This window comes from Talpa occidentalis, unplaced genomic scaffold, assembly GCF_014898055.3.
Source record: "Talpa occidentalis isolate TD23 unplaced genomic scaffold, MPIMG_talOcc4v2.1 talOcc4.6, whole genome shotgun sequence".
Classification (NCBI taxonomy): domain Eukaryota; kingdom Metazoa; phylum Chordata; class Mammalia; order Eulipotyphla; family Talpidae; genus Talpa; species Talpa occidentalis.
Genome location: NW_023604972.1, coordinates 109,752,682 through 109,765,313, shown reverse-complemented (window position 1 = coordinate 109,765,313; position 12,632 = coordinate 109,752,682). Strand labels below are relative to the sequence as shown.

The 12,632-nt window shown below is 33.7% G+C and overlaps 1 protein-coding gene across 1 annotated transcript in view; it reads right to left on the bottom strand.

Moving 5' to 3' along the window:
- Positions 1–565: 565 nt before the first annotated feature.
- The window catches only part of FAM174A (family with sequence similarity 174 member A), a 29,701-nt gene continuing 17,634 nt past the window's right edge, over positions 566–12,632 (bottom strand). Inside the window, exon 3 of the mRNA XM_037529571.2 lies at positions 566–1,161. Coding sequence (XP_037385468.1) covers positions 1,158–1,161 — 4 coding nt within the window. The 3' untranslated portion in view covers positions 566–1,157. The remainder of the gene's footprint in view (positions 1,162–12,632) is intronic.

Genomic DNA, 12,632 nt, shown 5'->3' with positions numbered 1-12,632 from the left:
AAGTCTATGCATTTGCTTTAACTCCTCATTCTTCAACATCATACCGTAACTGAAACTTGGAGCTATACTGTATTTGCATTATTTATCTCTTTTATAATATTCTCAACCAATCATACAGCTAAAATTCACTGGTTTCTAAAATATCTAATCAAAGCAGATACCTTAATTCAATAAGAAAGTTGCTAAAATAGGGCCTCCCCGGTGGCGCAGCAGTTGAGCGCTGGGTTGCGAAGCTGCCTGCGGCCTCTGCGGCGCCGGTTCGATCCCCGGCTGCTCCCCGGCCACCAGAGGAGGGTCCCACATGGCGCGCAGACCTCTCCTGCGGCCCGCTGCTCCCCTCAGCAGTGTTCTTCGGTCCTTCTGCCTGCTCTGCTCCCTGCTCTGGCTCTGGTGAATTCTCTCACCCTCCCGTGCTTCTTACTGTACCCAGTGCATGTACAAACAAAACAAACAAACAAACAAACAAAAAAATATGCCTCTATTAAAAAAAAAAAAAAGAAAGTTGCTAAAATAGAGTTTACTTTTTTTTTTGACAGCTATTTATAGAAATTGTAAAGTACAGATGCTAATATCTAAGTCTTTAATCTCAGGTTTATTATGTAGACACACTGTCTGGACCACTTTAATGGTATTTTAAATCATTTATTGTTTTACATACAACAACTCAGACATTTATTAATATTAAAAAACCCAAATGCAAAGTAATAAATTTGGTTTCTTTTTCCCAAAATGGGAAAACATCTTGGTAATGGCAATTTTTAATTAATTTTACATACCAGTTGGTTGTTGGGATTTACATTTTTTTAAAACACAATAGCAAAATAATATCAACTGATTAGTACATAAAAGGAAAACAGTTTATAATAATATGGTAAGCAAGAAACAAAACTGATCAGGAAATACCCTGTTTTAAAGTAATTTTCAAACATTTCTATTATAGTACACTTTTTTCCCAACAACTTTATGCCCAGTAAGAGCTCTTCTATACATACAAAGTCATAACAAAAGATCCAGTATTCCTTTCAACGAAAATTAAAGATTACCATAATAAATGTAACTTAAATACCCCCCCATTATAAAGTGGCTTCTTATTCCTTAAACAGAAATTCTGCTCTTCATGGTAGAAAGATGAAATCCTCTCATAAAAAGGCACATTCTTACCTGCAAGAAATAAAAAACAGTATAAATGCTCATTCTGAAATATATTTAAACAGATTTCAAAATATTTCCAAAGACTTGTAGTGGCAGGAAGAAGATAATGAAAGTATTTATCTAAAGAAATTTTAATAAATAACACAAATAAAACACTTGATTATTTTGTTTATACTAACTATAACAGACAACTATAAATCAGAGACATACTATGGTGGGGGGAGAAGTAGGATCAAAACAAGGGTGGGAAGAGCACAAGGGACCATGGTGATAGTTCATGGGTGGTGGGAATTTTACAGGGACTATAACCAAGATGAAAATGCATACATTGTACAAAAATGAAAAATGATGTAAAATATATAAAATGATTAAAATGAATTTAAAAAATTGACAGGAGGAAAAAACAGAATAGTCAAAGATGTACAGATTTTACTGACTTGCTAAATCTTCTTTTATTAACATTTATCCCATCATTTAAGATATAGAAGAAGGTGAGTAATTCTCTCTTCCAACTTGTTGTTTTACCTGAATCTATAGTAAGCAATCTATAATAAGCATCTAAGTGATTATTAGATTATTGTAAGCTAAAGTTTTAATAGTGTTCTGATACAACACCTCTGTCTTTCACATGCTTGAAACTCCTGATCATTTTGATAATGGATTTGTGGATTATGAAAAAAAAAATCAGTAAAATAAAAATTACAGTGTCATTTGCCAGAATAAAAATACAACATGATAGGTATCCACTTTAGCAGTAAGTAGCTTTATGAACTTGGACCACTTGATAACCTAAGGAACATCTAGCTACAGCAGTATAAGATGTTTCATGATCTAAAATCCCTAGTACATTATATATTTAACGTACAGTTTCAGAAATGCATTTTGAGATTCATAATCAATCTGAAAACATATGAAAACATGCGTAATTATCTAATAGTTTTTAAATTTACTTATATTTTCCAGACTGAACGATCCGCTTTCCTACTTAAAGTATTGCATTCCTGGAGTTGGATCCTACTCAGAACTCCATTCCAGATGTTTATATATTGTCTAGCACTATGTGCTATGTGGAACCACCTTCTCCTAATCTCTACCTGGTATGGTTAAACTACAGACTGTGTGATAAAGAAGATGTTCTTTATCTTCATGTCCCCTAGGACATACTTCTAACTCATCAAGAATCAAACCATCATCTTCCAGTATTCAACCTGGTCTTCTTTTGTATCCTCTTCATTGAAATAATAACACCAACTACCTAATCATCATTCCAATGGGAGTGCTGAAGTCCTCTCTGACTACTTCTTACCCTAAGTAATGCTGCTTATTATTATCTTGTCAAAAATGTTCATTTTCTTCCCTCCTCCTAAAATAGTCTTTGCCTTTGCTTTGACACCTCTCACCTGAACAACTGAAAGAGCTTCAAAATATTGGAGCTTACTTTCTGCCAGACTCAAATTTGTCTTTCACAGGGTCACCAGAATCATTTTCCTAGAACATCTATCTCATGGCATCCCTCCCTCCCTCCACAAAAGTCGATGATTTATAACAACTGTCACACATGGTAAAATCTAAGTCCTTAATATGTTGATTTTTTTAACATGCTGTTTTTGTCTTGTTCCCAAATCTGACTGACCTTAGCATATATCCTCTGTTCTACAGACTCACAACATGCACACACTCTCACACTGGGCACCTTCTTAGCTTAAACTTTCTACTCTGCTGGAAATGCATCTTTCTGGCCTGTCATAAGATTTTATTTAAATTTATTTATTTTTTCTTTTAATTGAAGTGTTATTAGGATGCTCCCCATCAGGTATCACCATAGTATCTTATACATATCACCTCCTCAGTGAAATCTCCGGTATTTCAAGTCCTGATTCAATTTCTCAGTGATCTTTCATCAGTCTGAACACTGTATAGCATTAGCAAAGAACAGAGAAATAACCAGGTTTCCTCAGCCTGGAGAGGTGATCAAAAGTTGTAGAAGGTGGAATGGCAGATTCATAGATACTTAGAGATAGAATCAGGAGTATAATGTGGATGGAACTTTTAAAAAGAGGCACTTTTAAAAAATAAATGAAAATACGCATTTTGGACAGAAACAAAGGTGGAAGATCCATAACCAAGCAGGATTGCAAGTGTATTCTGTCCTATGGACAGAAGTACATTTCATAGTTTATGAAACAGACATTTTTAATAGGTTAATATTTCTGGCTTTGGAATGCATGTTTCAATTGCTGACATTTTAGAACTGTTGTCCAAAAGGTGATAGTTGTTAAACAATTACCACTGCCTTTATGTGTACAAAATTGATCAAAGCTCTTTATAGTTGTCACTTCAGCTGAATTGTATGCATTGTTGACATTATAAGGAATAAGTTTTAGGATGCTTAAAATGCCCTCATGAAGATAATATCGGAATCATTACTGAAGCAAAAAAAAAAAATCATATATGCTGAAAGAGATGAAAGAGGTCAGTACCAATTCTGTATCAGTGAAGCAAATGTTTATCACTAATATAATGGTGTCAATTCCAAATTTTTACACAAAAAAGCCATGTTTCTTAAAATGGGAAGATATCCTAGATAAAAAAAACTACTAAGTTCTGTTTTAAGAAACCAAAAAGGCATCTGAATGTAGAAGAAATTGCAAATTTTTTTGAAGGGATGAAAAATGAAAGTTTTTATATTATATATATGTATATACATAAAATATATTATTTAATAATTACAATGACACTGTCTTTTCCTTAGTCCTACAACTTAAAATTAATAGCATCTTTTCTTGAATAAATAATAGTGCACAACTCCATAGAACTTATTTCAACTTGAAGTGAAGGGAGAAAAAGGTGTGAAGAATCTTTAATTATTGATGTTTACATTTTGAATTGACAATGTTTATGTCAGAAATTGACAAATTATTCACCAGTACAATTTAAGAAGTAAAAAAAATAAGAATCTTATATCTTCACAACCACAATTTATGATAGTGACATGTATAACAAGTACAGACAAATCTATTCCAAATGTATAATCTCACTTAATGACAGATACAGGTAACAACAGTTTTTAAGGCCTTGATGGTTTCCAATGCATTTAAAATAGGGCATGCAATATGTTGAATTGTGTGTGCTACTAAGATTAATAATTAAATACATTTAAAAAATGACATTCATTCATTTATTCACCAAACATATTCTGAGTTTTTATTATCTGCCAGAAATATTGCTTGGTACTGGGGAGGATGTGATGACAGAAAAAAAGAAAAAAACAATGAAGAAAAATAATTAACATAATTCCCTGGCTCTCTTAATACAAAATCACAAGAAATTAGAAAAGGGCTTAGAGATGAGTTAAGGCATACCATTTGAAAGGTGGCTTGGTAATAGGAAGAATCAAAATTCAAGAGACTGATAGAAGATCATTTAGTGATCAGTAACAAAAACTCAAAAAACATTCAGTCTATATAATCACACTCTTGCTCCTTATTTTTCCACAATACTGTCATGAGGATTTAGCCATTGAAATTTAAAGTCTAGATCAAGTCAAATACTCTATTGTGTTACCATTTAGAAAGTTCCCACTGTACTTAAAAAAAAAAAAAAAGCTAGTCTGGTTATGACAATAGGTTTCGTTACTAAACACAAATAGACAACAGCAGTGGTATGCCACTGGCATAATCTGTGCTCTACTTCATGCTCCTAGTGTCCCAAATGCCTCTTATTTCTCTGTACAATTGCGGCACATGAACAATAGTCCTCAAAAAGCATGCTTTTATTCAGTGGTTCCCAAACATTTCTCTCTTGCCAGGTGCCAAATTTAACTTTCAGATAATACTTGGAATAGTCAGAATGACATATAATAAACTGTATAATAAATATTTGTTCCCAGCATTTTATTTTCTAATAAAAAATGCTGACGTGTGTATGAGAGAGAGGGAGAGAGACAGGGAAAGGGAGAAAAAAGGAGGAAGGGAGGGAGAGAGATAAGAAAGAACTGACACAGAGACAAGTAGAAGAAAGGAACCAGTACTAAGAAATTTGGTTTCCTGATCGAGTTAGACATGGCATGGCTTCTTCCCTCCTACCCTCTTGTCATCCAGAACATGGGTGTGATGGCTGAAACTAGTAACCATATGACATTGGGAAGATAAACATGAAGAAAGGTTCCAGAAAACGGCATAGATTTGAACTTTGTCATCAAACAGTCATTGAATCAATGCCAGGAGTTAACCATTACACTTTTATGATGTGAGAAAAACTTTTGAGTGTCTATAATTCTGAGTATTCTATTACTTGTAAAAAAAAAAAATAGTCAAATTTCTAGAAGCAGAGTGGTGGTTACGAGGGGACAGAAAAGGAGGAAAACAAGGAGCTGTTATCCAATAGGTATAAAGTTTCAGTTTTACAAGGTAAGTTCTGGAGACTATTCTACTACATTGCATCCATGGTTAAAAACACTGTATTGTATACTTGAAAATTTAAGAGGGTAGAGCTCATTTCAAATACTCTTACCACAATAAAAAAAAAAATCACCATTATTTTCTGTGAGTTAAAGCAAGTGTATGGGACTAATAAATTTTATACAAACCTCTGAGTTATTTTCAAAGCTTCAAGAATGTTCTGTCTCTACACATTGTACAGTGGTACAATAAAAATACATTACTTCCAAGGACAAAGAGCTAACTCAGAAGATACTAAACTATCAAAATAGCTATAAATCTAAATCAAAATTGAAGGAAAAATTGTTCTACACAGTCAAAAGTATTATTGATCTTTATGCATTTAAATAAATCAAATATTAGACCCTAGGGCAGTTTTTACCCTCAGATTCTTTTACAGAAATATGTCAATGGATTTTAGAGCATGAGCACTAAGCCAAGAGTGCTGGGAATGGTGTGTACCTTAATAACTGTGTACCTTAATAACTGTGGTTCAGTCATTTCCCATCCATAAACTTGGACTAGTAACATGAGTACTAAGAGCTAGAGAAAGATAGGGAAAGTATACTTGAAATAGAGTATACAACAGGTAAATCACTGGAGGCCTGTGATGAGATAGTATGTTTGAGTAATTAAAAAAAAAAAGATAGGAAGTAGCTATAGATGTATGTGGTAAAAAGCATTTAATGACAGACAAATAACTTTACAATAGTCTTTCCTAGTGCCCACTAATTAAATTAAAGTAGGTTGATAAGATGATCAGGTTTTAGGAAAATAATCCAGGTTGCAAATCAAAAGACTAAAAAAAGAAACGCCATGAGGGAATTATTATGTTAATCCAGGAATGAGATGAAGGTGGACTGAATTAAACTTATTGTCAGTGAATAAAGAACTAACAGGACCAATTTGAGTGATGTGTAAGAGAGATAATCAATAGTATCAATGAACAATTATTTCAATTTCCCTTTAGAGATAATATCTTTCCATGTATTTACTGATAATATGCATTTTTCTCTTAGGTGAATTGTCTATTTCAGTCCTTTGCTAATTTTTCTAATGATTTGTTAATATATATATATATATATTCAACAGGTACAAGCATTTTGAATACTAAGGAAAGTAAAGTTTGTAGTGTCCCACATATTACAATTTTTTTTTCCATTTACAAATGTACTTTTGATATATTTTCTGGGACTTTTCTTTCTAAACAGCATATAGTTCGTTCATTCATTCATTCATTCATTTATAACTTACTCAAACAGAAAAGAAGGGAAATAGTCTCAAGAGCACATGTTGAAATGAAGTAAAGGATGTAAAATCCTACAGGAATGTTCTCTTTCATTACCTGTTTCCTCAGCGACAGAGACAGCATAATCCCCTTTAGAGGCATTAAGTACAGACTAGCGTAGGAGTAAAAAAGCACTAGAAAACCTAAAATTTGAATTTCTATCTAAAATAAACATTAATACTTTCATAATTTGCTATATTCTATTTACATTTAATAACAATTTTTATTGTGACAATGCTATGCTCAATATTTAGAGAAGTGTTTTAGAAATTAGAACTATTTTCATATTGATTAACTATTTTCAAGTTGTTAACTTGAATAAGATCTTCTTAATGATAGTTTCTGGTTAAATACTGATGTTAAATCTGCTTTTTGCTTCTGACATGCTGATGTTAATAACCAGAAAATATTTTGTGCCAAGTAACAATGGGCACATGTAATGAACAAATACAATATAATATTAAATGTAATGAAACAGAATACAGGTAATTAAAGAGTAAGTTTAGAGTTTATTTTTAAAATCATATAGTTGGCAAAGTGAAGTGTTAGAAGTCCTAGCTTTTAGAAGCTGCCATCATGATTGTCCCAATGCCCATCAGCGAGCATCACTATAAAATAATAATAACAACAAGAACTGAAGTTGATTGGTAGAAATCAACATAATGGCAAGAAGGTATTGTTCCCACTCTTTTTATGCTATAAGGTTTATCTTTAAGTTGTTTTCTGAGACTGGCTTTCTTTGACAAAAATGAAGGTAATTTTAATTAGCTATGTGCAGTTTCTAATTACTCATCAGTGTTTCTATCTAAAGGACTGAAATATCTTAAAGGATATTTAGAACTGATATTTTTCAGTTTTAAAATTCCTTTGTTTAGAAAAATGATTTTTAGTAACTAAATAAATTACCTCTAAAATACAAAATTGGCATATCAATAGCAAATTAAAAAGAAGTTATATTAACCAAGCTGCCCAAACAATTATTTTCAAATACTTACAACCTTTTCCAATTTGACTGTATTAACTTTAATGCTAAGATTAAAAGACATAGTGGTAGGTAGTAGTTATAGCGGTTAGTACTTCAATAGCCATTCAATCCCAAATGACACGTCTTTCTATCGCTTCCATTTTTCTTACAAATATTTACCTTATGAATGATCACATGGTGAATTATATGGAAAGCAAAAACAAAAACCAACTTTGTTGAGAGATTTTGGGGAAACTGTTTTCATTTCTAAGAAATAGGACACAGAAGAGCTAGTCCCTAACTTCCATGGAGAGTTACCATTTTGCGTGTGATTATAAAACCTCAGGAACCATCTTATTATTGGTCTAAAAATGAAGCCAACAAAGAAAGGTGGGCAGAACCAAGGAATCATGAAAAAGAAGAACAGAAGGGCCTCCCCGGTGGCGCAGCGGTTGAGCGCTGGGTTGTGAAGCTGCCCGCAGCCTCGGCGGCGCCGGTTCGATCCCCGGCTGCTCTCCAGCCACCAGAGGAGGGTCCCACATGGCGCGCAGACCTCTCCTGCCGCCCGCTGCTCCCCTCAAAGTGTACTTCAGTCCTTCTGCCTGCTCTGCTCCCCGCTCTGGCTCTGGTGGATTCTCTCACCCTCCCACGCTTCTGACTGTACCCAGTGCATGTATAAACAAACAAACAAACAAATAAATAAATAAAACATGCCTCTATTAAAAAAAAAAAAAAAAAAAAAAGAAGAACAGAAGTGCTGATTTACTGTGCCTGGAGTTGGCCAATCTATGATCTCCTGTTACATGAAATAATAAATTTCCCTTATGAAATCAAGATAAATCACATATTGGCAGCAAATGGTTCATTCTAATATCAAAAAATCTGTGAAATAATGACCCTAAATTCCTTATTACCAACAATTATTATTAAATTTTGAATATTAAAAGTTACAATAAAAATACCCCTCTTACAGAGCTGAATACAAAAGGATAGTTTTATACTATGATAAAACTGTAAGCAAGGAAATTAATTTACCTCACTGGAAATGACTTAGTTCCTGTTATTTTGTAGTTGGAATTTGGAAAAATTAAGAGAAACTAATTTTAGAAAGCATTTAAACAATGAAGGCAGCATCAGTAAAAGATGATCCAATAAGAATTGCCAGCAGTTACTTTGTAGACTAATCTGAATCTGCATAGCAGTTGGAAAACCAGGCAAATCAGAATATTTATATTCTTTATTTTGGGGGTCTTCACCTCAAAAATGAAAAGTAATAGCAAGTGTTACAATAGAAGGCAGAATAAATAGAAATTAGAATTATTCTCTTTAAGATATCAATCAAATCAACATTTAAAAATGGAATGAGACTGCATCAGGAAGAGAAACCTACATTACTTAACTCTCTAAGGTTTGGTTTTCCTATTTTTAAAGTGAGAGCAACAGGAACTACTTTAAAAGACTATCTTGATGATTTCATTCTGCGTGTAAGAAGTCTTGTCTGGTACATTTACTAGTAAGTTACTAACAATCACTCTAACTGTAGTTCTGCTACCTGACTCTGTACAGGCTCCCCATATGGTTCAGTGATAGAACCCCAGAGCTTATTCCTCCCAATACATTCTATCACTATCATCCATTCTCTTGGCCTCTTCTGCCATTTCTATGGCTGTTTTGGAAAGCCCTTGATGAAAGTACTCTTTTAAGATCTAAAAGACCTTATTATAATATACTCTCCATGTTAGGTATTGACTTTTCCCCTTTAATGGGAGAGACAAATATATTCAACATGATCACCATTTGTTATTAGTGTGAATCACAATAAGATCAATATGCATATTTCCTGTAAACATATTTAAAATGTTGCATAAATTGATGAAAAATGTTTAAGTTGATAGCAATAAAATATGCTTAATCTCTACCATTAACATTAGACTATCAGAAAGTCCTGGCAACTGAATCAGCTTCAAATGAAGTAATGGAATTTAGACTGTATATCTTGTCATAGAAAATAATCTCTAAGCTACAAAAGATAACAGGAATGTAAATGCACCTTCACTCACAACTCTTTGAAACTGCTATCCATTCCTAGAAAAGAAATGTGCCCACCTTCCCCAAAATGTGAAACAGAAAGGTGGTACCACATCTGACTGGCTTTCAAAAAATTGACAGATGTCTACAATCAGCGTGGATACTGTTTAAGTGATGTTTAATATAGCTTGAAGAAGAAAATAAATGGACAACAGAAAAACCATTTGGGCTTCATTTCTTGGTGTCCTGAAATATTCATCTTATTGATCATTTTAAAAGAGGTAAAAATAGGTCTGGCCTATCAGAGAGTGTTGCCTCTCCTACTGGCATTTTAACATACCTACAAAGTCTAAGATTTTTTTAGTCTATATTTCTGGCTTATGTTCGTCTACTACATTGTCAGCTACATAAGGCTGGACATTTTCTCCATTTTTGTTCATCACTGCATTCTTAGAGCTTAGCAAAGTGCCTAGGGACACATGGCAGAAAGTTTATCATGGCTTTTAATGAAAAAATGAATCCATCCAATTTTTATATTCACTGGGATACCTTACAGACACCTTCTATTCCATGGTTAAAATTGACATCATACCGCTTGAATCTGAATCTTACTCCCAGAAATTTACTCTGAAAATATACTTGAAAACAATATACAATAGAAAAATATATATGCAGAGAGTTACTCATCGTGGGATATTTTATAATTTTGAAATAATTACAAACTATTTTTTTTCTGATTTTTTTAAAAGATTTATTTATTTATTTATACAAGCACTGGGTACAGTCAGAAGCGCGGGAGGGTAAGAGAACTCTCCAGAGCCAGAGTGGGGAACAGAACAGAGAGACTGATGAAACACAATGCTGAGGGGAGCAGCGGGCAGCAGGAGAGGTCTGCGCGCCATGTGGGACCCTCGCCGGTGGCCAGGGACCCAACGGGCGCTGCAGAGGCTGCAGGCAGCTTCCCAGCCCAGCGCTCAACCTCTGCGCCACCAGGGGAGGCCCTAATTATAAACTATTTTTTAATTTCAAAATGATTATAAACTATAAATGCATAGGCAACTGATTGAATAAACTAAGATATATACATACCATATAACATTACCGTCATAAAATGAAAATATCTCTCGGAATTGATACAGTATTTATAAGAGATATTATAAAATATAACAGAAAGTATAAAACAGAATATTTGTATGCTCCCTCTTATGTAAGGAAGAAGAGAAACATAAGAATATAAGAAACACTTGTCAACATTTATTAAAATAACTACGGGGAAGATAAACTAGGAAATAATGAAGCTGATTAGCTTAGAGAGGTGATATAGAAAGAATGGAGTAGAAGAAACATTACAGGATACACATTGAGTGTTTTTAAACAATTTTTGAATAGTTTTTACTTTTGAATCATTCTTCATATCAAACAATGGGAAGGGAGAAATTGAAAACTGAAAGCAAACTTGACTTAAATAATATTTCAAATGACTACTATAACCGTACCAAAGAGTAGAGGAAAAAAGTCATTTTCAATACCTGACTGTATGCTCTCCATTTTGGGCAGGATGAGATTGCAAATAAATCCTAAACTATTCCTTGTAGGTTAGTTTATTATAGTGCTATAAGCAAAACTATTCTGAGATAATATTAATTTTATTATAGGAATGAGCAAATAAGCAAATGTGTTGGAGGTGAACGCCAGAATTTTGTTGAGAGACAGTCTCCTCAAAGAACAAGGAGAGTGCAATTCTGGAAAAGGAAGAAGGCAAGAAAGAAAGCAGTTTGAATATGCTGGGCTGGAAGAACGGTAGGTCTGAAGGAACTATCTCAAGCATGCGTATATCTGTGAAAACACACACACATGAGTCTGCGGACTAATGTTCACATACATTTCATAGGCTTGGGTACAGAAGGACCAAGATACAAGGACATCCTAGTAGCAAAAAGCTCCCCTAGTGCCCACTCTAAGAAACCAAATCTCCTTGGAGAGATGCCTGATTCCATGTCTGGAGCAAGACAGGTACAATGTCATCCTAGAATATCTTTTTAAGTCAGAATGTAAGGAAGGACTTAAAAAAATGGGAGCAAGTCACAAGGGCACAGAAGCTAGCTTAAAGAAGATCCCATTGGCAAACACAGCAATGGGATATAAACCTCTGAAAAAAAAAAAAAAAGAGATTTATTGATTCCAAACTGTCCAATAGAGAAATAAGGGAAGGAACGAGGGAGCACTCTTGCTTATAGTGCAGTATCAGTGCTGATTGGTAAATAGAGAGGAAATGTTTAAGTTGCAAAACTATTATTTGGAATGATCATAGTGAAGATTAGAATCATGATAAATGCTTTTTAAGCCCAGGGAGATATTTTGATAAGAAGTAGAATATTTTCATGAATTTAAAATGTCTTTTATTAGTAGCACAGGGGAGAAGTAGCATACTGGGAAAATGGACAAAAACTTGAACAGATGCACTAAACTACCACTGCTATTTAAGGACAGATGGATATTGTGTGTCTCCCGATATGATAATTTGAGGAGAGGGATGATCTATGTTGTATTTCACCTGGGAATGCATAACCTGAATCTAATTATGAGGAAACATTAGAACATCAGGTAAATAAAAAATGAGGTAGATGCATTTTTCTGTATCTGTATTTTAAGAAAGCATACAAGGGTTTTCTTTGTATGATTTCTATCCTTTTAGCTTTTCTACAGATTTGAAATTATTCCCATTTTTTAAAAAGCAATGAACAAATCAATGCTCTGTAAA